Genomic DNA, 26,809 nt, shown 5'->3' with positions numbered 1-26,809 from the left:
AATTTTTACATTATAATATTATAATCTTTGCACCGCTGTAGAACTGTTTTAGAATAGTGAGAAGCAGCAAGATCTGGTCATTAGAGACATCGGTATTCGTGTTTTTTCATAAATGCCAAAAAGTTTTTAAAGGCATTGTTTGATGTAGAGATTGGCATTCTTAGTGACAAAACAAGAGGACTGCATACCACAGCTACAAAGCTACTTTTTTACGCACATCATTTTGTTTCCGAAACATTTTGCAAATGATTGATTTGTAAAAAAAGTTTATCTACAAATTAAAGATAAGGAAGTAACGTTTAACTAAAAAAATAAAAGAAATAAAAAGCATTTGCGGTTTAAGAGAAATCTCAATTTAAAGTTGACCGGATTTTTCCGTGTCCACCCGATAAATGGTTAGTAATTTTAAATATTAATCATTTTTTGCTAAAAACCTCCGGTTTTAACATAGTTTGCAATAAAAGCAACTTTTTAGGTGGATGTTTGCCATTATTTTTTTATTTTTAAATTTTAAATTACTATTTGCGCAATTGCGCTTTTTTATTCTGTAATAGGGCTATTAAAAAAGTATATACTTGATAAAAATGTCGTCTTATGTAATATTAATATTATTTATAGCAATGTTTTATAAAACAACTTTCTTCTTACTATTAAATATTTAGTTTAAATAGTATCAGCAAACAAGAGTTAATAACATTTTTTTTTTAATGTAAATTTGCCTTCCTAAAGCCAAGAAGGTCACTACAGATGAGCAAACTACTTAGTTGTGGTTTAACCCTCTCCCAACTCTATAACTCCAAAAAGCCAACCTTGACAAACAAGGCCGCTTCGCTGAGGAACAGGTTGAGCACGATACTACCAGGGATTTGGTGGGGATTGAACTTGGAACCTCCGGCTTATAAAACAAGCGCTCTACCACTACACCACTATTGCATAAACTTAGTTATTTAATGCAAACAACAATCACAATATTGTTGACGTTCCTATATTAATAATTGGCAACCCTCTCACTGAGTCCTTATCTCTATGTCTTCTTTAATTATTGCTTGCAGCTGACCTTTGATGAAAACCATATATATAATTGATAGCTAAATCCACCAGTGTTGCCTCTCTTTATTGTGCTTGTGTCATTTTTTCCGTACTGATTCCATTCTCTATCTTCTTCAAATCCCTTTTTCGTCACTGTACAGAACAAGCGCTTAGTAAAAATAGTTGGACCTGCTCCATCTGCAGAATTTGCATTTCTTTTTCTTTTCTACAAATACTATCATGGTTGCTGCTCAAAGGAGCTATCATCTTTTATCAACATTATTATCAACTAACTAGCTGACCAGACCCGTAACATTCTGGGTCTTGGTAAGTCAATACAAAACCGCCCTTTTGCCCTTTTTCTATACATACTTCGTATATATATATATATATATATATATATATATATATATATATATATATATATATATATATATATATATATATATATATATATATAAATATATATATATATATATATATATATATATATATATATAAATATAAATATATATATATATATATATATATATATATATATATATATATATATATATATATATATATATATATATATATATATATATATATATATACTATCTGTCCATTCCAGAAAATACGGATCTTTACCAAACCGACCATTTCTATACTTATTCCTTATTTACTTCAATACTTTTTAGTCAACAGTAGAAAAACAATTCATAAAAAAAAACTGCTTTAAGCAGGCTTGGACAGCATCGCACGCTGTAACTGACAATGCTTATAACTTTTTTTCTTTACAATTTGACCACGGCTGTTTCCGTGTTTTAGCAAATTAAATGCAATAAAAAATTTTTTTACTTTATGAATAACTTTTGATCGTTGAACTTTTAGATTTTAAGATTTTACTTCTTGCGAATGCTTCAAATAAGACACACAATAAATTTTAATTGTTTAAAATGAACGCATTTTGTGTAAATTAACAAAAAATGTTATATTTAAATTTTTTTATGAAGGCATATATTTTTTATGATAAATTTAAATTTTTATGACTATTTTTTCAAACTGTCTTTTTAAAAATCTTATTTTTTGCGATGATTTAATTGCTTTATTTTTTTATTTTTTCCTTTTATAAAAAGAAGAGTTTAAAAGTTTTTTTTAAAACTTGAAACTATTTTAAAAAGACTTTGTTTATTTTTTAAAACAATATTGCAACTTTTTATTTTTTCTCTTCAATAATTAAAATAAAATTTGTTCATTTGTTAAAAAATAATCATAAGAAGTAATTTGTAAAAACATTTGGTGTAACTTTAATAAAATGTTTCAAAAGATAAGTTTTTTATTTAAAATGCAATTAAAAACGTACCGTAAACCGGGGTTACTTTGACCAGCGGGGTAACTTTGGCCAATTTTAAAAATTTTAATTAAACATCTGTAACTTTTTAACAGTTAAGTAACGTTTTACTATTTTTGTTTTATTTGTAAATGCAATCTTTCTTGCTTAAATTTTGATATGAAGTTTGATGTAAATGCTCTTTACTATAAGTGAAAAAGAATGAAAACTACATCTTGGTAAAACACAATCAAAAACTGCAAAACAGAATGTTGTCAGGGCGAAGATAAAAATGATAGCAATCAACTCAGTTTTACTTCTGTTTTAAAGACAAAGGTTCAGATAAAATTAAGTGAAAAGTTTTTGGCTCAAGTAACAACATTCTGGTTTTTTTACAGAGTGGTCAAAGTTACCCCGTAGGTTTATACTCTTTTGGGGTAACTTTGGCCATGTAAATAATATTCATTTTAAAGTAGTTTGATCGTTATTTATTCTAACTATAATATTTTTTTGAAGCATGTTATCCGAACAAATTATTTTGAAAAACAGTTTTTAGCATGAATGTATTTTAGGATTATTAAAAAAGTATACTTTCTTGTTAAACTATTTGTTGTTGTTGTTGCTAAATCATAATTTTGTTAACTTTATAACAAAATTAAAATTTAGAGACTCTTATTTTTAAATTTAATTGCAATTTAATAAATTTATATTATAGTTTAATAAATTACTACATTGCAGTTTGCTTGTGTTGTTTATATTCACTTTTGTTTAAAGCATAATGCCTCGTAAATATAACAAGCATAGTGTTGGAAAACGTGCATACAACACTTGTTCTAATACCATTCTTTTGAAAGAGTGTATGGGTGCAATTAATGAAGGTATGTCTATTTGTCAAGCCTCGAAAAGGTTTAGTATACCAAGAAGCACTATACATAATAAAATGAAGTCAAAGCATAAAAAATGCATTGGTGCACCAACCATATTTACTTATGATGAGGAGCAGTTATTTTCATCCAGAATCAAGGTCATGTGTGATTGGGGATTTCCATTAAATAAACTTGATGTTAAAATGTTAGTAGCTGGTTATTTAAAATCGCAAAATCGTACTGTAAAAATATTTAAAAACAATATTCCTGGTGATGATTGGGTCTCAAGTTTTATGAAACGTTCACAGTTAACCCATAGAATAGCATCAAATATTAAAAGAAAACGTGCAGCTATAAACAAAGAGCAATTAAAAATTTATTTTGACAATATTAGACTTGAGCTTGAAGGAGTTCCACCTTGTAACATTTGGAATTATGATGAAACAAATTTGCGTGATGACCCTGGAAATAAAAAAGTTGATATGAAACGTGAAACTAAGTACCCAGAGAGAATAATGAGTTGTAGTAAAGCTTGTTTCTCTGTAATGTTTTGTGGAAATGGTGTTGGAGAAATTCTTCCACCATACACAGTTTTTAAGAGCACACATTTGTACGATTTATGGATAAAACATGGTCCAAAAAATTCTCGTTTTAATAGAACCCAATCTGGCTGGTTTGATGAAGTTACTTTTGAGGATTGGTTTTTTCAAACATTATTGCCATGCATTAAGAAACAAACTGGGAAAAAAGCATTAATAGGTGACAATCTCTCCTCCCATTTAAGTCATAAAGTTATTCATTCTTGTAAAAAACATAACATTAGATTCATATGCCTTCTGCCCAATTCAACCCATTTACTTCAACCTCTTGATGCTGCATTCTTTGCAACATCAAGAGGTTGAAAAAAAGCCTGGAGAAGTATACTTCTGGGTTGGAAACTTACTTCTCGTGGTAAAAATTTTGCGACGTTACCAAAAGAAGATTTCTCTAAGTTGCTGAATGATTTAATGACATCCATTATGGAATGTTCGAGAAAAAATTTAATCAGTGGATTTAGAGCTTGTGGTTTGGAGCCATTTAATCCTAATGTTGTGTATATCAAATTACCAAGTGAAAACGCCTTAAGTCCTTGTAAAGCTTTAGACCAGAGCCTTTTAGACATATTAAATGAGAAAAAAAATGAAGGTGGTGATAAGAAAGATGTTACACAAAGTAAAAATAAGAATAAAAAAAATATATCCAAAAAAAGACTTAAAATTGAACCAGGAAAATCTATTTCTGCAGAATACAATAGTGAAACAGAAACAGCATCTGAAGGTGAATCAGTCTCTATTGAATTTATGATAGATTACTAAAGAGATGCCTAAATTTTTTTTAAAAAAACAGAGTTTATGTTACAAATTGTTTGTTTATGTTACAAATTATTTGTGTTACAAATTGACGCAATTTGTATTACAAGTTGTGTTATACAAGTTTTGTTACAAATTGAAATAAGTTGTGTTACAAAGAGTTTATGTTACAAATTGTTTGCACTCTCTTATTTTTTGCTTTTTCTGACATTTAATAAAAAAATAATTAAAAAAAATAAATTATTTTAGCTAATATGTTTCTTTAATACTGTTTATATTTATTTTTATTGTCCCTTTTTTAATTTCTTGACATATTTTAGGTATCCCTTTTTGAAATAAAAGCTACTGTAAGTTTAAATTACATTAAATGTGGTTAATAACACTTAATTTACATCCGGTGCTAAAAAAACAATTTATTATGACAAAGTTACCCCATTGCCGGGTAACATTGACCACCTCACTATTTCCATAAAATCTTGGATTTGGTGAATATAATGAATACACCATTTTACTAATTAAATGACATTAGTAATGCACAACTTTAAGCATCAAAATAATTTTGGGAAAATGTCCTTTTTTTTTAAAAGTTATCTTTATCAAAATTGGTACAAAGTTACCCCGGTTTACGGTAACAAAAAGTAATTTTTGCTAATCGGTGTAATAAAGACAATTTTAAAATATTGTAGCGTCTGTATGATATTTTTTGACTACCACATATTTCTGTTAAATGTTCAAGTCTGTGAATTATGAAAAGACAAAAAAAAACCAAAGTGGATGCATTTTGCGGTATTATAAAATACAAATGTTTGTAGCGACAAAACCCAGACCGAAGGTTCTATTTTTAAAAAAAAATCTTCTTAAAATCATAATCGCTTGTCCAAACTTGAATAAGGTTTCAAATAAATACGTTTTTTAGATAAAATGAATATCGTAGTTTCATAATATGATCTGTTCTGATCATTTATCGGCAATTTTTCTTAATTATAAGCTCTTTGTTGGTCGGAATTCTAGTATTTTTTGTGAAAATTGATAGAAATATTGTAATTTGACAACTATATATAGTTAATATACGTCAAAACCAATTAGAACTAGGATCTATAGTAAATTAAGGCACTTTTTCAAAAGGCTTTAACCAAGTTCATGTTGATGCCGATAAGCCAAAGTGATCTAAAGACTCCAAAATGTTGTTCTTTAGATTCACTACAAGGGGTAGTAAAAAGGTTTTAAAAATTATATATAAAAAAAGAAAGTTTCTTTAAACATTAAAAAAACCTGATGCAAACGAAATTATACCATCTAAAGCTCTTGTTTGGACATAATACGCTGATAAAGTAATGCTAATTCCAAATAAAAGAATTTGAATAATTTGTAAATCGCCTTAACTACACCGAGTACAATTTTGAGTTTTTTAAGTTTTTTTTTAAAGCTTATATATTTTCTTTTTTGTATGGAATTTTTTTTCTATAATTAATTTTTTTTTTTCGTAGTTTAAGTTTAGCACAACATAAAATTTCAGTACATTTCTAAAATGTTTGAATCATCAAAACATCTTAACAGTCGTGGTCAAGTTGTCAACAGCTAAGTGATTTGGTGCCTTGTAAGCGGTATTGTTTCGCAGGGGTTCAAATTTGCCTCTTAACACAATACATTTAAAATTTTCTAAATCGTGTATATAATTATAAAAAAAAATTAAAAAAATAAAAATATCAAAAAAGACTTTTAATTGTTAAAATAAAGTTTTGAAGTTATTACTAACTGCTTTCTTTATTTTTATTTTTTTATTTTAGCATTCGCTGCAGCCCCTTCTGGAGTAGGACAGGCTTATTAATTTTTTTGCTTTATTGAGTTTTAGAGCTTATTAATATTAAATACCTGAGCACATTTAATAACATAAGTATCTCCATCACGACATATGCGCAACAAGTATCTCCCAGTGTTTTAGAAGTGTTTAAGATGTTTTTAATGTCTTTAGTGCTTTGATATTTTTAAAAAATTTAAGTTGTTTTAAAAATTCTTTCTCTGTTGTTTGTTAAATTATAAAATATCTTTAAATATCTTATAAAATATCTATGGAAGCTCAAAAGCGTTTTATTTTGTATTTTAAAAAATCGAAAAAAAAGGTCAAGTGGCAGGACTTGAACCATGCACTTTAGAAACTCTGCGAGTTAACCACTTTGGCCACAAAGGTGTATTGTTTGATAAAAGTTTTAACACAATTTGATAAACAAAAGACTTTATAAAATGCCAAATTAGCTTTTTTAAAAATTCCCTTTCTATTTTTTGTTTTAGTAGGGTAGATAAGGGTAACATAAGCACCTTAAGCGAAAATTGGAATATTTTTAGAAATAATTAAACTTGATCCAAAATTTTTGCGAATAAACAATTTTTAGCGATCCCTACTTATGATCCGCTACGATATTTGGATACCCGAAATTCTTTTTAAAAAACGCCAAGGTTTTAAAAAAGTTGCAAAAGTGCTCATGTTACCCAGACCACTTGGTAATATGAGCACAAAAAAATAACATTAATTAAGTAAAAAAAAATACTAATCTGACAATTAGAACTAGTTTTTGGAATATAATGATTCGTTATTAACAAAACTTATCATTAAAAGATCAAATTTTAAGCCACTTTTTGTTGATACAATACTGCTATTTTTTCCGCAAAAAAAAAAAAATAGTTCGTTAATTTTTTCATTTTTATTGACTCAAACCTTTAAAGGAAAAAAATTCAAATTTTTTGAATTTAAATTACAGAAAAATAATAAAGAATACTGGGTCATTTGAGCATGTTCGTATTGCACAAAAATGGCATCTTTAACTAAAGTTAAAACTAAATGTTTCTACGTATTGTTTTTCAAGATAAAATGGATTGGATTTTTAGCTAACATATTTTTTTTTTATGAAAATATTAATTTCATTAATTTAGCACCAAAATTTCGCGCCGCAGATTTATTCATGCGCGATGATATTATTATAGCAACGCAAAAAATTTAACAGCGTTTTAATTAGATAACCAGAATATAAATCTACGCTAATTGTATTGATTCCTTTTAACACTACGTAAAGTCAATTCAAAAAATATAAAGCAATTTTAACTTCACTGCTTACATCTAAGAAATCTTTAAATATGCTCATGTTACCAAGGTGCTCATATTATCCTAATCTACCCTATATGATATCTTTATATATGGGTGGTTCTCGCGTTATTTGTGTGACCCTGGTACAAATATTTTCAAATAAAAGGGGGCAAAAAAATAGTTTACTACAAATATGCAAGATATATATTGCAAATAATGTAGTAGGAGATGTGTCTGATATTAAGTAATATTAATCTTAATAATATGTTTATTGCACATACTAGTAAAAAGAACTGATTAGTTGCGTTACGTGTGTGATGCGTATAAAACTCTAAATTTGAATTTTAAACTTTGATTAAATGATTTTGATTTCGATAACAGAACATCTGTTTTGAAGGTTCTTAAGATGATTGTTTAAAAAGTTAATACTCTCACCAGGTGATTCAACATGCAAACCTAAAAAGTTAATAACTGATTTTACAATCACAGTTAACTTGTTTATTTACTCACATATAATCATTTAAAATTTTATAATTAAGATATACAAAATAATGTTGCATAAAGCTAAATAAGTATCTTTATTACAAAAAAAGAAAAAAATCACAAAAACAACAGTTTATTTTAAGGTTTATTTTATGTTGAGGAATAATGGTGTAAATGGTAACAGTAAAACTTTAGTTTTCGTGCAAAAAGAACTTTGATTTGCTAATGGGTTATGATTAGTTTGATGATTTTTTTTATGTTACAGACAACATGTTGATGGTTATAAAAAATACTTTTATTTTTCAAAATTGCAATAGTTTCATAAAAATAAATGATAACCTTTAGTGTTACCTGTGTGACAAATGTTGTTACGTGTGCGACACTGTACAAACTTTTAATAATTTAATAGATTTAAAACAATTTTTTTAATTTTTTTTTTTTTACATAACTGAAATAAAGACTAAACTAAGTAGCACTTTTGTTTTATATATTTTTTTAAGTTTTAACATTTTTCTTACATTTTGGGCCTTATTTTATCAGGGTACATAGTTTCATTGTCCTGCACAAGGCACCAATCATAAAAAACCATTTATGGAGATTGGGATAATTTTGGGATCTTGCTCTTCATTATTATAGTTTTATTTAAATATCAAATGAGTTTGAGTCACTTGTCTTGAAAAATGACTTGCATATATGGAAAGCATTGACATGTTTTTTTGACTTTTAACCGAGGTATTTTGTTGTCTATTTTAATAATAATTTCATCATTGCTTATATATAAAGAATATTAGTAGCTGTCATTAATGGTTTGAAAACATTGAAAAAATTCATAGATGTTTATACACACACTTTCTCATTCTCGCTCATACGAACAAAGACTTAACTCTTCCTTAAACACCATCTACAGCCCCTTTTCTACTTGAAGTTGCAAAAAATGCAACAAATAAATAAATAAAATAAAAAATAGTAATTCCTCTATTCTTCTCCTATGCACCCATTTTTGGATTGTAATTGAAGACACCCGATATGTACTATTATAGCTGATGTCTATTGCTTTAAGTAATAAGCGAAAGTTCTCATGCAGTTTTTACTTACACTGGTCTGTGAGTGTTTCATATTTTTTCTAAAAAAAGTATATTTTTTGGCCTTAGCTTACAAAATGTAGAGAAATGCATTATCTCTTCATAGATTAATTGAAAAATAGAGTAAGCCTCTCTTAAAAACATTGTCAAAAAATATTTTCTCAGATTTTTATCTTTCCATTCTATGGAATCATTTCGTTCGTCTTTAATTTTTTTTCTACTAGTTTTTTTTTATCTTTTTTTTTCTTTAAATGAATCCTTTTCTGTGCTGTTCATTTTTGCAACTTTCATTTTTTACAGATTCTTGATCCTTTTAATTTTTATTGAACAGTATTCTTTGTCAGCTTTTTGTTCTTCACTAAAGGTTTTCAATCTCTCAGCTCAAGACATTTTTATTTATATTCAATATTAACCTAAACATAAAACAGGAAACTATTAAAATTTACAAAGATTTTAAAAACAATAATTTGTAGAATTATTTAGTTTATCTTTTCAAGCAAATTCAAACTGAAATAACTTTAAAAATACTACTATGAAGGTTTTTTGTTGAATTTATAAAAGTAAAATTAAGAATAATTAAAAAAAAAAGTAATTTATATGAATATTATATTCAGGTTAAAGTCATTTACTTTTTGTTTATATATAGTATTTATGATTTAATTCCAATCTACATCAATTATTTATTTTCAGATTTTTTAAATTTAATGATTTTATCTGTGTAATGCCACACATATATCATTAACTATAAAACTAGGTTACGTGTGTGACCGAACTTTTTTTAATTTTTTTTAGTTATTTTACTACAATATTATAAAATATTTTTTTTCATTTTGTTTCTTTATTTCTTTTTGCTTATAACTAAACATATTTTCAAAAAAAGCATCCTAGTTTGCTCACAATAAAACTTTTCATTGTATTTTTTTATGTGTGACATCACAAAAAGGCTATTTACTGAAATGTAATATACCGTAAGATTGGGTGGCTTTGGCCCATTTTGCACCTTAATATCTATTGCATGAAAGACACAAAAGTTAATTCCTCAAACACTGAGTACTATTAGAAGTACATAGAAAGGACAGTAAGAACTATCTGTCTCCCATTTGAAAATTATTTACCTGAAGTATCTTTTGGGTGGTTTAAATGGTGGGCCAAAGTCGCCCTGTGTGTTAGGTTGACTTTGGCCCAACCCTGTAAAAAGGGACTAAAGGAAGCAAAACAACAATAAAAACAACAATATTTAGGCAAAGAAAAAAAATATACAAAAATAAAGTGACAAAAAAAGATTTAGCAACAAAGTTCTTGTATACAGTAAATAAAATATAGGTACAAACTAAACAAGTATAGGTACCAAGTAAACAAAACAGTTTAGGTATAAAGTAAACAAAAATGACTAAATTAATGTTTTGAAAAATTTAGTGAAAAAGTTCTGGAACTGAATAAATTCTTCTTTTCGAAATTTTCTTTGGTTCTTCAATAAAATCGACTATTTCAGACTGGGGAAAAAAAAGTTGCACTGCTGGTAGTGACCATTTCCAGTTAAGTCCAATTTTTTTCATAATAGTAATTTCTGCTCCATTTTTTCTTAATTTTTTCAACTGCAGAAAAAAAAATTACGAAAGTTACTTTAAAATTATTCAATAGTTGTTACATTAAATAATATTAGCTATTAAAATAACTAGTTATAAAGTTTACTAATTGATTAGCTAAATATAAATAATTCAAAATAAATAAACAAACCTGTCCAGGATTTAACTCTCCATTGCATTTAACAATTACATAACAATTCTCTACAAGATTTAACAATTTCTCCTTTTTACAAACATTTTTTGTTTTATCAATATTTTGAAAGTTCTTTTTGCCTAATGCTGAATGATCTAAAGATTCTGTATGACTTTCTACGACTAAACTTACATCCGCAAAAATTAGATTAGAAGTCTCAGTAGTTCCAGTATTTGTACTTGGGCCAGCAAAGTCAATGTTGTTGGTCTCAATTGTATTTATAATACTGATGGGTGTATCTACATTATTTGAATTTAATCTATTATTTTCATTTATAACACAAGATGATATATCTGTTGAACATAAGCTTTTACCTGGGACAGCACATACTTTACGTCGCTTTGGTTTTTTAGAACCATCTGAGGGATCATCCAGTGACTTACATAAATGATCTAAAAATGATTGGCTTACTAAATCAGTAGTTGAGTCTAAACCTACATTACAACATGGTAGTCGTGAAAGCACTTGAGACTTGTCTAATGGAAAAATTCCAGTTTTGCGAAAACCAGCTCTAAGGTTATCATTCCCATGTTCATTTAAGTTGGTAATTAAACGGTCTAAAAGTCTAGGAAATTCATCTTTAGGAAGAGAAGCAACTCTGCTTCCTTTTACTTTCTCCTTCCATTCACATAATATTTTGCGCCAGTTAATCTTCATAGGTTTAAAGTAGGCAACATCTAATGGCTGCGTGAGATGTGTAGAGTTTGCTGGTAATGCCACAAATCCTATGTTATTGCTTTGACATGCATCCAGTACTGCAATGCTCAAATGTGAAGATATGTTATCACCTATAATGACACTTCTTCCTTGAGCCTTCTTAAGTCTTGGAAGAAGTAAAGAGAAAAACCAGTCCTCAAAACATGTTTAGTCAAACCAACCACTTTTTGATCAGTTATAACGTGCTTTTGGTGGCCCATGTTCCATCCATGTATTCCATAACGACTCAGCTTTGTAAAAAACATAAGGTGGTTGCAATTCACCATTAGCATTGCCACAAAACATTACAGAGAACAAGGTCTTTGTGGAATTAATTATGAGTTCAGGATACTTACATCCACGCTTTGTTAATATTTTTTTTTTACCTGGATCATCACTGAGATTGGTTTCATCATAATTCCATATATTATCAGGTGATATATTACTTATTTCATTTGATAGATTTATAAAGTAGTTATCAATCACAGTCGTTCCTATTTTATCACTTACTGTGAGTTCTGGATTTCTTTTTAAAAAGATCGAATCCAATCGCCACCTGGAAAATTATTTTTGAACTGAGGTATGACGACGCCTTTTTTCTCTAAATGCCCTTTTATTATGCATCTTAAATCATACTTATCAACAGGAAAACCAAACTCAGATGATTTTATTGCATATGTCTTAAACATGTCTTCTTCTTTTGATGTAAATATTTGCTGACCACCATACTTTTTAGGATATGTCTGTTTTATTTTATTTTTTAATGTTGATTTTGGTATATCGTATTTCAAAGCTGCTTGCCGTTGAGTAATTAAACCATTCTTTAAATCTTTTAATGCATTGTCTAACTGTTCTAAAGTATAAGTAACATATTTTATTTTTCCACGATTTGGCTTGTAATTTTGTGGCATATTTAAACTAAGAACTAAACAAATTTCGCTATTTACTAATACAAACTGTTATACTGATTTTCTATAGCATTACAACTACAAAATTTTTCATTCCAACATAGTAACTACCATAATATCTATAAATGATCACTTAAAAAGGTTTACTCTAATACATGGGGTGACTTTAGCCCGGGCAAATGTCACCCTATGTAGTGGGCCAAAGACAACCTATTTTTTTAATCTCAATTGAAAAAAAGTAATAACCTGTTAAGCTTTCAAAACAAGATAGAATCAAACACTAATGGTTTAAAATTAATTCAGTGTATATTACAATAAAAAACCTTCTCAAGGTACTGCTATCGATGTAAAAGTTTACACACCTAAAAAAATTCAGATTTTAGGTGCTTCTTCTAAAGTGCAACTAACAATAATATCACAAAGACTCGAGTTAAGTAAACTAAGTTAAACTAAATAGATAATAAATTTCCCACAATTTGCTACTAAACATTAACCGGCATACCTAGAGGTATCGATTTTAAACCATTTTTAAACAAAAATTTTGCTTGGGCTAAAGTCATCCCGTAGGGCCAAAGCCACCCAATCTTACGGTATATGTATAAATATTTTTTTAAAGCTAGATTTTTTTTAGTTTAAATTACATTGAAATAATTATGATAATGCTTTTAGGTAATTATAGGAATACTGAATGTTTACTTATTATGATAAATGGAAAATAATATGCTGACATTAAAAATTGAAAAACTTCAATTTTTAGTGACTGAACAAATTAATATAAATATTTTTTCATACATTAAACAAAGATTTTTTAAATGTTTTTTAAAATGTAAATTTAGTTTGTTTATAGTAAAAATATGCAAAAAAATCGTAAAAAAAGTGTTTGAAAAATTAGCTCTCTGGTTTCACTAATTCAAGAACCGCCCATATCTTATGTATGTAATATCTATAAAATTCCAAAAGGGTTGTATTTTGTATTTAAAAAATTGAAAAAGATTTTAAAAATATTGATGCTAATGGTGGGATTTGAAATACGGCGCTTTGAATCAGAAATGCTGCAACCTAACCACTAAGAGCCGTTTTGGAGTATTGTACTACAAACGTTATAATAGTATTTAATAAACAAAAGTCATTATATAGTGGCAAGTAAATGTTATAAATCAAAATTAAGGAGATTTTGCCGCAATGCACTTTTTAAGTAAAAGCATGGCCTACTATAATTACACTGCCGGATATCTTGCTTTTCGGAGTGAAAAATTAGCAGATCAACGTTTCAAAACAAAAATATATCGTATAGAATGATTGGCCACACTTACCGCAATTAAAACTATAATTTTTTAAGGGATTTTATTTACGATGGTGTGTTTGTAAAATAAAATTTGTCTGACAGATATGATAAATGTATCATTAATTAGACACTTTTCTTTGCCTGACGCTTATGCTTCTAAAAAAACGTACACCGTTAAGATAAAATAAAATTATATTGAACTTTATTCATCAATAAAAAATTGTAATAACTTTATTAAATAATAAAATATTAAAATTTGTAATGACTCTATTAACATAAATATGTACCTCATAAGAAATATATTTCTCAAAAATAACATTTCAATAATATTAACGAAATATATAAAACGATAAACAAAAACCTAATAAAAAGAAAAAATATACAAATGAAATAATCAGTGTAGCATTGATTAGTTCACCTGATTCAGCTTCAATTTTTATTTTTCTGTCTATTTTTAAAATCCTTTCCACTGTTCTTTCGAACTTCATCAGAAAATTGTTTCTATTCATTGTTAAATTAAATATTTGTAACAACGCGATTTATAAATTTTACACGAATAACTTGATGTTCATCACATAAAAATGAAGTAGCACAATCATTTAATCTAAGTACTCGTTCTGCAACATATCGATCACAAAGAGTTGAGTCTCTTAAAAGAAAACTGGCAGTATTTAATATTGCAAATGCTTTTGAAACACAATGTGTAAAATCAATAGCTGGTAAAATCAATCCTCCACGAGAAAGTTTTTCAAAATGTTGGCATTGTACCTCGCCAGATTCAGCTAATAGAAAAGTTTTGCAAACACCACATTTGATCTTTTTATTAAACTTTTAAACCACATAACCAGAAGTAACTGTAGCAACTTCAAAGCTCTCTGAATCTAAATTGCATTCTTCAATATCTGGTAAAATTTCATCAAATAATTTCAGTAAAAAAATATTACAACTCTCTTTTCTTACATCTTCCTCCCAGATATTGACTTTACTGAAAGTAAAGTTTTCACCGCTAAAATGTGCTCACATGTCTCAAGTTAATGCAAACCAAGTAAAAATCTGCCACTACTCATTTGGCGCTACTTCGAAAATCTTAGCTCTAATGGATCAGTTTGCAAGCGTGAGATTTAAAAATAATGATACCCTTCTTGAAATAAATCATCAATAAGTGAAGCTGTGCATTTTAAAGTGTTCCTAAGAGCTTCTGATGTTTATTTACTTAATGTAAACTTTTGAGAGTTTGAAACTTGAGATAATTGCCAATCTTCAATCCATTCAGCTAAATTGCGCAAAAATAAAAGTTTCTTGTCACCCAAAACAGCTGCATTTCCAATATAATAATTGTTGACGTACTTTTGCTTACTGTTACTTATTTTCCACCATATATTAACCAACTTTAAAAAGCTTGCGGCATAAGTCCGATCTGGAAAATAATTTTCAATGGCTGCAGAAGTTGTAATATCAAATATTGCAAGAGCAAGTGGTACACTTTGTTTATTATCTCCTGAATGAAATAATTTATAAAATAATTTGAAAGTATTTTTAAATTCGACTGAAGTAATCGGTATTTATCGTATACATCATGAAGTAACCATGATATTTCACCAGCATGTACATCAATAACATCATGAAACTGGTCAAAATAAAAAGCAGGGAATATAAAACGTTTGGAATTTAGTAAATTGTTTCGTATGTTTTTGAGAATATGGACAGCGTCAAAAAATAAATATAGTATACTGTCTTTTTTTGTAGGATGAGTAAAACTACATGGTTGGTATTTTTATATTTATGCATCAAATTAGAAAAAGAAGAAACATTAGTGGAATGATTATCAGAAATTACACCACGTACGTGTAAACCATTTTTTTGCAGAGATGTAATGCACTCATCAACATGGTCAGCGAGCCATTTACCCTCAATTTTTACTTCTGGTATAGCTTTTATAACAAAACTTTTCTTTTAAAGAAACAATAATGAAGGTCATTACGCCTTTATATAAAATTCCTTCATTATCTACACCTATCATTCTACTACCTTGATATTGTGCTTCTTTCTGCAATATATTTCATCCATCAACAGCACTACATCTCTGTCAATTTTATTTAAGTTTAGAATACATTTTACAGATTTCAACGGTTCTACCCCACCTTTATTAATTCTTTTAAAAAGGCTAAATGATGGTAGAGGAAACTGTTCTAATAAAAGTTTATAGGCCTGCGCTGATGCATATCGAAGAATAAGGGGATATCGTAAAAGATTTGATGAAAACTTTGGCCGATCAACTAGTTTTTTGTATTTTATTTCATTGAGTTCAGTCATTAAATCATTTGATAAACTATTTTCTTCTAGATAATTTTTTACATATGCCGAAAAATTCTCCAGTACACTTTTTCTCTCTAAAACACAGCCAATATTTTGAAACCATGGAGACAATGGAAGATAAGATGATTTATAGAACAAGGAAACATGCATAAATTCATCATCTACAATTGTTTCTGTAACTTCTAAAATACTTAAATAAATAAATTGGATTTATCCTGATTATTTGATGGATGACAGACAGACGGTGGCTTTCTACCTTTCGATGTAGTTGGATATACTGATAATGGCATTTCTTCAGGTAAGCAATAAATAGTTGGAACGGGATTTATATCCCAAATTAATGCGACTCTCTTGCCAATTTTTAAATACTTTTCTTCAAAATGTTTAGCACAAATAGCCGAATTTTTAATAGGCTTCCATAACTTTGGATTGATAAATACTACCCAGTGACTTAAGTCAGGATTAGTTTTCGGAAATCCAAAAAGTGGGTGCTTTACAGGAATAAAATCAACTCGATTCTCTCTCTTTTTATATCCAGTTTTACAGTAAACTACAGCACATGTGTTAACCATATTAAGAATATTTGAATAAACTGTTTTAAAAGACGTTTATGTGTGTCAAAAAGTTACGAATCTAATTTATCGCTCCGAAAAGCAAGATATCCGGCCGTGTAATTATAGTAGGCCATGGTAAAAGTTACACTGCAAAAGTTGATATATGTTCTAACATTACATAGTTAAAAGGTTACATAATTTAGATATATGCATAGATTTTAATTCACATTTTCTTATAAAAAAAAAATGCTGCAACTCTTTCTCGACATTTATTCAGTGGCAATGGCTGCTATGAGTACTGTGTCAATCGCTCACGAATGAGCATTGACATATTGCTCAATATATAATATGATGATGATTAATAATAGCGGCTTTTGAAATGCATTTAATGAGAATAAAAATTTCCTGAAACTATTTTCCAAAGCATTTTTTTTTTGCGGTTTTTATAGTGCTTTAAAAAGTCCTTATGGTCTTATCACAAAGTACCGTGGAAGGGCATTTAACAAGGAAGTTCACGCCTCCTTCCTTACCAATGTTGCTTATTGGCTAGAGCCGCATTGACCTCGGACTTATTGGTTCTGAACCAAAACTCTTACCACTGCGCCAATGCTGCACTTTTTTAAAATTGGTTCAGTAGAAAACTAACCTAAAACATATTTATTTCTGTTTAATAGAAGATGTCAAGACAAATAAATCAGGCCGTGAAAAGTACATGTGGAAATGCATTGGTTGTAACTGTTCAACTTGTTTATAAAATGTTGATTTCATGTTTTCTGTCATTGTTGCTAATAGCAAGCAATTTTTTAAATGTCTTTAATTTGAATTAAAAAATTCAGTCATTTAAATACCTGATTAGATTGCCTCACAAATCCCTATTCCTAGCATTTGCACCTGGGCATTTAAGAAATATTTTTCAAAATTCTATTATCAACTCCAAAAAAATAATGACACTTGCTTGATCTATCTTAGGATGAGTTTTTAAAGCTGCAACTGGCTCTTCACTAAATACTTGTAAACATGTATTAACTTTTCCCCAATCTATTGATTTAGAACTTATTGTTGTTTCAGTCTAAGTAACTTTTATTAATTTTTTAAAAATAAAATTAACTCTTTAATTTGCAATGTAATTTATTTCATTATTAATAAACTACAACAAACAAGTTTTTATGTCACCCAATTTTTTTGTATGCACTTCAAAAGATGCAGCTATGTCTGTCTTTTGAAGATCTTTTCTCGTATAAAATATGGAAGTAGATGAAAATCAGTAATAAAAGATGAAAAACAACAGCTACTTATTTTGGAATTAAAGAAGCTAAATTAATTGAAGAATCTTGGATTCCATCTAAATTTTTTAGAAATTCATTGGGATGGAAAAACTTTGAGTTAAAGTGAGTTAAAGTTTTATATACTATTTTTTCACTACATAGTAACAGCTATTTTAGGAGACAAGTGTCTGGATGCAAAACAAAGTCATTGTTTTGGTTGCAAATTGTGGGAAAACGAACAGGGTTCCCCTAATAACTAATTTCGGAAACTTAACCACATCTGCCAAAGTGGTTTTCTATCTACTGTCTGAATTTAGAAAAAAAAAAAAAATTTTTTGTATAGCTCTGCTACATACTACTCAAAAATTACATGCAATCTGTATAAAATATATAAGAAAATATTAAAATATCATTTAAACCATATAAAATAAGTATAAAAATAGGATGAATACATTATTTCAAATTTGTATCTAATAAGCATCAGTAATTTCTTGCATTATTTCAAAAATTCAAGTTTAGAATGAAACTATTGTTTTGTATTAGAAACCAAACTAATGTTTCACATCAGTTTTATTGCATTAACATTTTTTTACTGTTTCATTCTGCTTTCGTTTTGACTGCAATCGTTTTGAGATGCAGATGTCTAGTAAATAAAAGGTTTCAAAAGACCCAATTATTTTCATACCTTAATAATAATTTGAATATCTAAAATTATATAAGGTATGTTGTAATTTATTTTTTTAAAACTAAAAGATTATTAGAAGATAATTTTTTTTCAAATGTGGTGTTGATGTTTTAGATTTTTTTTGAAATGAATCAGTTTTTTAAAAAAGGAACCAATGTAGAGGTTTTTAGAAATTCAGCTCATAGTGTCTTTGTATTTATGCAGATGCTGCATTGGCAGATACGTATCCTTTTATAAAGAATAATTAAAAAAAAGTTATTTTTAAAAGATTGTCCTTTATTTTAAATCTTTAACATTTAAACTTTTAAAGTAAATTGAACTTAATCACTTTTAACAAAAAAATTAAAATAACATACTATTGTTTAAATAAATAATATTTAAGGAATTTTGTTGAGTTTTTTATTAAAATAAACTATTAATTTTTTCTTTGCTAAATCATACCTTCCATTAGCTGTGTTTTTTAATTACCATTTGCTAAACTGAAATTAACAAAGTTTTTGAAGTGGGAGTAATGTTGTTTGTTGCAAAAACAAATTTTTTTCTTTTATTAAGACATCAATTAGTTTTGTTAAAGCAGTTGTATCTTTTTTATTTTTGTTTAAAAGTTGTTGAAAGAGGTGGAGCTATTAAGATTTTAAATTGAAAATTTTTAAATAAAATTGCTAACAGTTCTTAAAGTTCTAGTTTTAAACTATGTTTTAAGTTAACTTAAAACATAGCCTACTAAACTAAAAACAATGTTGAAAAAAAAATTAACATTAACAAAAATTAAGTTTATTTTGTTTTTAATAATACTATTGTTACCACTAATATATTATACATATATAATATCCATAATAATATTAAGCATAATTTTGTTTACTTTGTTTCAGGTTTTATCCGAAGTGACATATTATCTATAAAAGAAATTAATGTTACAATAAGACAAGTGAACATTTCAGTTGATTTTAATGGTTTATACTTTGCTAGATTATTTGCGATTCAAAATTTTCATCTAAATTTAGTTATTCCTATACGTCCTTTATCTAAAACTGAAACCTTTTCTTTTACATTAAGCGCTAATGTGAAAAATTATGCTGATGTTAAAGTAGAGTTTAAACTGCCAGGTAATTAAATGAACTTTGTTTTTTTTATATGTTTTTTCTTATTAAAAATGTTTTTCTAGTGCTTCAACTTAAAAGATGAAAAGTAAAGGTGTTAAGTTGTTAAAATTATTTTGATTTATTTTACATCGTAAATAAAACCATACAAATATAAAATGAATGGAATACATTCTCGCACAAAATTTTTTACAAATTAAGACTTTATTGTAATTATTCTATTCGTTTTGAATTTGATTGCTTTTATTTAAAAATTTTAAATGAATTCTTAAAATACTTCAGCAGACATTCAAAGTTTGATCGTGAGCCTAAAACTTGGCTCATAAATGTAAGTAATATAATGGCAAAAAAACAACAACTTTGTTATGTTAATATCTTACTAAATAATTTGTTTTTGTAAGTTTTATAAACTCTAAACTCATTTTCTGTTAGTTTATTGAATAAACACAACTTGTCTTGGCAGTTATAAATCCTTTTACTCAAAAAGAAAATAAACATATATGTTATTTAGATTATTGCCTCAATACTTCTGTGTTGTTTTTATTTAAATGTTAGTTTCAGATTACCATTTTCAATTTGGCAATACCAAACAAAAAATCATATAAAAAATTTTGTATTATTAAAGTGAGTGGAAAAATGAATTCACTTAGGTAAAAAGAAGCTCGTACGCATGTGAACAAGTTTGTAGCACTAATGCTAACAAACAACTCATATGCATCTTAACAAGTCGCCCACACAAAAGTAGTCTAGAATGACATCAATAACAGCCTCTTAAATTAAAAGAGAAAAACTTTATATGTGTAGAACAAAGATTATCTTTTCTTTAGAAAAAGAGATCGCTTAAGAAATTAAATCAAATCATGAATGAATCAACTTATGCAAGTTTACCAAGCATTTAGTAATTTATGCAAGAAACAGATTGTTGATAAACAGATGATGACTTGATAAACAGTTGATGACTTTTTTAATCGAATTCAAATAATCTCAAAATCAATTTAAAGCACAATCTGATTGTTCAGGTTGCGCTTCAAATGTTATTGTATTCATATCTCAGTTGGGCTCAAATGCTCAAAAACACAATGTAACAGAAGTTCCACTGTTTATAACACTTAGAGTGTGATAAATGCACCTCATTTGTCACACTCTAAATGTTGTGGAAAATGCTTTAAATGTCATCCAATTTACAGTCAGTTTGCTTCTAAGTGATGTTTCCAGATTCTTTAACAAGAACACTCTTAAAAAAAATAAACATGAGAAACTAATTGAGCTTATGAATTCAAACAATAAAAAAACTTGTTATTTTTTATTAAATGCCAAGTTTTTTAAATCTTTCAAACATTTTTTTTATTTTCTAAAAAGTTTCCATTTTCCAAATAACTATTTTCTCATTGTTCAAAAAGATAAAAAATTGTAAACCAAATAAAAAAAAGTTATTAAATGAACTGTATTAAAAATCATCTAAGATGTTTTGAAAAAAAAAGCAGAAAAACAGAATGTCAAATCAGGTGCTAGATAAAATCATTTGGATCAAATGATATTTATTAAGTTGAAAGATTTGTTGCAAAATCAATCAACCCCTGAGTTAATGATTAAAAGGTCGGAAAGGAAATTATTTAGGATTTATTCAAATAATTTCAATATTAAGTATCAACTGGTAGTTTTTACAAAGTTTAATTTTTTAAATCACACAGACAGTTACTGGACTAGATGGAGAAATCATAATGTCTACCAAAATTTTACTTTAAATTTAGATAAATCATGGTTAGGCAATATTTACATTCAAAATATAGTAAAGCTTTATGATCTAGTACATCTGTTTAGATCAACTCAAAATAAATGAAAAGACTGGAAATATTTATCTTGAACTAAATTGATATTTATTTAATGGGTTTATTTATTAGGATATTCTAGGCATGCTACTAATACTATTCTCTTCATTGTGCCTCATTCATGAGAACTTTAAAGAGCTCAACTTACCTAAAAGCTATATTAGGAATTATCTTGTTTAGTTTTTTTGCAGTGGTTAAACTGATCTCAACAAATTTTTAAATATTAGATGCAGAAAAATGAAGGCTATTAAAAATCTGATTTTTAAAAAATAACTAAAACAAAAAAAAACAGCCCTCAATTTATTGTTGTCTATAAAACTAAAACCACTAATTTTTAAAAATAAGATTAAAAAATGATTTGGATGTGGGCATTTAGTAAAAGTTTTTTTCAGAAAAAGGGTAACAGTTATGGTGTGAGGGTGGGATGGGTTAGTAACAGGTAGTCATGATAAGTGGTAACAGTTAGAGGTGGTGGTGGTGGTAATAGTAACATTTATTAAGGGTTTAAAATGTGGTTAATGTTGGTATCAGTTGGGGTAGGTGGAGGTAATGGTGGTAACAATTGATAACAGTTGAAGCAGTGGTCACAGTTAGGTTTGGGGTTATGGTGGTAAAATTATTGGGAGGAGGTAACTGATGGTAAAGAAGTTTTAAGAGTGTAACTATAAGTGTTTCATGGGTGTGAGTTGAATTAAATTAATAGAAAATTCAAATTCTAAAATGCTCTGTTTTTGTCTCAAAGTAATTTCAAAAGAATAAGAATTTGGTTTCAAAGAATTTATTTCTCTTCAAATAAAATTCTTTAAAATTCAGATATGTGTTTTTAAACATAAAAATTAATGTTTTTAATTGTTTCTTAAAGAGTTTTTTATTTTTTTTTAACGTTTTTGTTTAGAGAATCATATTGCTGAATTAAGTATAAATTTCAGTCAACTAAAAATTGGAAATTTATTGAGGTTATTGAATATCGAAAATAGCATTTTTTCCAGAAACTTCATGCATTATAATGACTTGAGTTTCATTTTGGATAATCTTTATGAAAAATTTATTGATGCCGAGATTAAAGGTAAGTTATAATTCTAAATTATATAAATACAAATTAAATTGGAAATTTTGTGAAATTAAATAAATAAATCATATAAATACAATTTAATAGGAAATTAAATTGGGATTTTGTTAATTATTTTTTCTAGGATTCTATATATATATATATATATATATATATATATATATATATATATATATATATATATATATATATATATATATATATATATATATATATATATATATATACATATATATACCTTTGTTTTTTTTTATCTGTAGTTCATTTAGAATAAAATCCAAAAGTAACCTGATTTTAAACTAGATTTAAAATGGAATGTTTTACTTGAATCTGTAAAAAATATATAGTGACACCTTAAAATACTTTTGAAAATAATTGATAAATTATTTTTAAAAGATAAAAAGTACAGTTGTTTATTGTAAATAAATTTCTAATATATTGAAAAGATTTAGAGTGGATTTATAAATCAAGACAAAAGAAATCAAATTGGTGCAAATATAAATAATTGCACTCTTAAGTTCAAGAAACTGCTCGAGTCAGTTGAGGTTTAGGGTTACCATAATTATTATTATCAGTAATCTTGTACAAACTGCTGCATGACCTGGTGATTTGAAGAACTTGTTTTTCTACTCATAAAAAACAGTTGTCAATGTGTTAGCAGTTTAAATAAAAATGAATTAGTCTTTAAAATGACAACAATATTACCCCTCCTTACTTCGCACCAGCCTTGTTTGTTACACATATACATAATATAATATACTATACATTATATAATATACATATTCACAACTGTTAATACTGGGATTTAATATTATTATTATTTTTATAGTTATTATTATTATTATTACTATTATTATTATTATAAATTATTTATATGTGTATATATTATATATATCTTCACATATTTGACAAATACGTGTATACCTTAAACTTTGTTTACTGAACTTAAACGAATAATAATATTAAGTTTTTAGTTCAGTACAATTTTAGGAAGAACAATATAAGGTGACATCTTTAATTCTAATTTTTATTTCTTCACTTATTTTTTATTATCTTTTGGAAAAAGATAATAAAAAATAAGTGAAGTAAAAAAAATCTTTAAGTAATTATATATTTTTTTATAAAAATGTAACAATGGTTACTGTTGTAAAAATTATTAAAATTTTAATGTATCAAATAAATTTTTAATATACAGAAATTGTAACTAATTTTTTATACCTGATGATGTCAAGTGTTATTGATATAACATGTTTAAAAGTTTTAAAAAGATTATTATATATATATATATATATTGTATGTATATGTTTTTATATTTAATTCCCTCCCCAAGTGTTTTAGAGTGTGTATGCTGTGTATGTTTACAACCTACTCTCAACCCTTCAACTTTGAAATGCACACCAGGATTTATATTTCTTCGAAATATAAATCCTGGTAAAAACAAGGTCTGAGAATCAAGCTGATATAATTAATAATATTATTATTATATTAACATTATACTCAGTAAACTTTGGTACCAAAGTTAAACAAAATTACTGTTTAGTAATTGGTTAATGAAAACAGTTCTCCAGTGCTTAATAAAGACTAAGTTTAAGACAATTAAACTGAAAACGCCAAAAAAAATAGGTGGTTTGGAAAGCCATATGCTAATGTGAATTGAAATCACAAGTTTTGTCACTAGTTATACAATAAAAAGTAAATTTTATGAAAAGAAAAAAAGTCTAAAAAGCTTATCGACACTATAGATTGCCCAGAATGATAATGCAATCTTTTGGCCTGACTTAGCATTTTACTATTACCTCATTTTCATTGTAAACTTCTGAAATTATAATGGTATTATAATGGTATTTCATATTTAAAATAAATACATAATTCTACAAATGCTCCTGAATATTTTTAAAATGAGCGATTGGGGATTATTAAAACCAAATTATGTTAATAGGGTTAATGAAAGTGAAAACTTATTTGGAAAGTTGGAAAGCCATCTCATAAATAACAATTTATTGGCTCTTAAAAAAAAAAGCTTTGTTGTACTCATGAAAATTTTGTAAACTTTGTTTTTTTTTTTAGACTTCATAATCTTTTAATAAAAAAAAAAAATCAACTTTTTAACTCAATCTAATCTTTTTTATTTCAAAAAAAGTGTTAGTTTTACTTGAACCAATATTTATTTGTAGTCTTCAAAGGAACTTTTCATCCATTGATGATTACCTCTTGCAGAATTTACTAGATCTTGCTCTATCCAAAACTAGTTTAAATCTCAGTATTGATAGGTATTATCCTTGGATTTGCAAAGAACCAAACAGAACAAGTCACATAATTAATCTGAATATATGCATGTATCAATTCATATATCACAAAACCAAATTTGAATTCAAGCCATTTAGTGTGATGACCATTAAAGTCATTATGATTCAGTGTGACAACCATTAAAGTCATAACAATATTGGTCTAGGAGTCAAATGAAAGGATTTGGTCAATTTGATCAGAAACAACATCAAAAAGATATAGCCTTAGTAAGAATATAAATGACAAAGAACAAAAAGATGGAGTGATGTGGTCCTAAGAAAAAACACATGACAGTATAGTCAGAGGATTTGAATTTGATTGAATGACTAATAGGTGAATCGATACATAAGTATATGCCCATGTACATTTCTCTGATCATTAAAAACATTGAATAAAGTACCATATTTACTTCACTTTATTCAATGTTTACTTTACTCAATGTTTACTTAATGGTACCGTAATCAATGTTTTTAATAATCAGAGATTGTAGGAGACCTTAAGAAATAAGCTGTATGGTGGCCTTGTTCTGGCTAATCAACCCAAAGTTGTAACAAAGAGTGCCTTGTTTCTACTAATCAACTCAAAGTTGTAGCAAAGAATCTTTATATGGCCTTTCTTTTCACACTAAAAGCATAAACAGAGATAATTTTGAACAATACTACAATATTTTTAAATGAATTCAAGTATTATTTATAACTGAGATGAATTTATAACATCAGGTAACATCAGGTTCTAACTTATAAACTTTATTGATGCTGAGATTTAATAAAATAATTTTACTTTTTATTTTTTATTTTTTTGTCTTAATTTTTAATGTGAATGCAAAAAGTTTGGGAGACCAAGGCTATCAATCATACTTCACCCATAGCACAAAGAAAGGCCTGCTTCTTTTCACACTAAAAGCATAAGCAGAGATATCTTCTATGTGCATTATGGTACTGTTATTACTCTGATATTTTACATTTATTAATTTAATCAGCCTCTCTGAGAGCTAATCTTACTACTGAGATTTACTTAGTTTAATGGTTTTGAGTCTGGACAGTAGTAATGTTTTAGAAGCTGATATTTTTTTATTAAATTAACTATTAAAAACATGGTAAAATTATTTAATTAATTATAAATTTTAATTTTATTATAAACATTGTCTTTTTTAGAAACAGAATGTGCTAAGTTTATAAGTTATTAACTGATATTACCTGATGTTATAAATTCATAATAATAATAATAATACTTAAATTCATTTGAAAATATTGTAGTATTGTTCAAAATTATACCATCTAAAATTTTAAAATTTCATTTGCAATTAGAAAAATTTTTTAGACTAGCAAATAATAATTTCAACAACTAAGCATTCTTGAATCAAGAATTATAGCAGCCATATTGTGGTGGTTAGAGTTCTGGCTTCTGGCGGTAATGAATCAGTTCTGAACTTCCTGGCTAAATGCTATTCCACTGTGCTCTGTGATAAGACAATTTAGACTTCTTGGAGCACCAAAATAACTAAAATAAAATATAAAAAAACAAAAACACAAAATAATATTGATTTAGTTCTTCAACACCTTTTGAAGTCGTTTTGGTATGGCTTTTGTTTTGAGCAAAACAGGGAAATTTAAGAGTGAGTAATAACTCAAAAAAAGCCAAACCTTATTTTGACTTTAAGAATTTATTTTCATTAATAGTATATATTATTTAATAATAGATACTAATACATAAAATGCATATTAGTTAGTTGGTAAGATTTAATATGGTAAATAATAATGATGATTTGCTTACACTTTTTGTGAAAAAAAAAGCTAGAGATATAAGTTGCATTACTGCACTTATATCTCTAGCTTTT

At 27.0% G+C, this 26,809-nt stretch overlaps 2 protein-coding genes across 5 annotated transcripts in view; one reads left to right on the top strand and one right to left on the bottom strand.

Moving 5' to 3' along the window:
- Window positions 1–26,809, top strand: part of LOC136092279 (uncharacterized) — a 212,840-nt gene that overhangs the window by 28,805 nt on the left and 157,226 nt on the right. For 3 of the 4 annotated variants that reach the window (XM_065820141.1, XM_065820140.1, XM_065820142.1), the window contains 2 exons: window positions 19,561–19,794; window positions 22,513–22,683. In XM_065820141.1, the coding sequence (XP_065676213.1) occupies window positions 19,561–19,794; window positions 22,513–22,683 (405 nt within the window). Of the gene's footprint in view, window positions 1–17,206; window positions 18,127–19,560; window positions 19,795–22,512; window positions 22,684–26,809 lie in introns of those variants that run through there. The other variant, XM_065820143.1, reaches the window with a different exon arrangement.
- Window positions 10,448–11,838, bottom strand: LOC136091574 (uncharacterized). The gene is made up of 2 exons (XM_065819268.1): window positions 10,938–11,838; window positions 10,448–10,795 (listed from the first exon to the last, which is right to left on the bottom strand). The coding sequence occupies exons 1-2, from the start codon at window positions 11,634–11,636 to the stop codon at window positions 10,613–10,615; spliced, it is 882 nt and encodes a 293-aa protein (XP_065675340.1). The 5' UTR covers window positions 11,637–11,838; the 3' UTR covers window positions 10,448–10,612.

The sequence above is a fragment of the Hydra vulgaris genome, chromosome 15 (assembly GCF_038396675.1).
Source record: "Hydra vulgaris chromosome 15, alternate assembly HydraT2T_AEP".
Lineage (NCBI taxonomy): Eukaryota > Metazoa > Cnidaria > Hydrozoa > Anthoathecata > Hydridae > Hydra > Hydra vulgaris.
The sequence above is the reverse complement of the archived record's forward strand: the minus strand, read 5'-3'. Positions and strand labels throughout refer to the sequence as shown.

Coding starts and splice junctions, on each gene's coding strand:
- LOC136091574 (XM_065819268.1), bottom strand. CDS start 11,636: ATGAAGATTAACTGGCGCAAAATATTATGTGAATGGAAGGAGAAAGTA. Junction 10,796..10,937: donor GAGAGTTAAATCCTGGACAG/GTTTGTTTATTT, acceptor TTTTTTCTGCAG/TTGAAAAAATTAAGAAAAAA.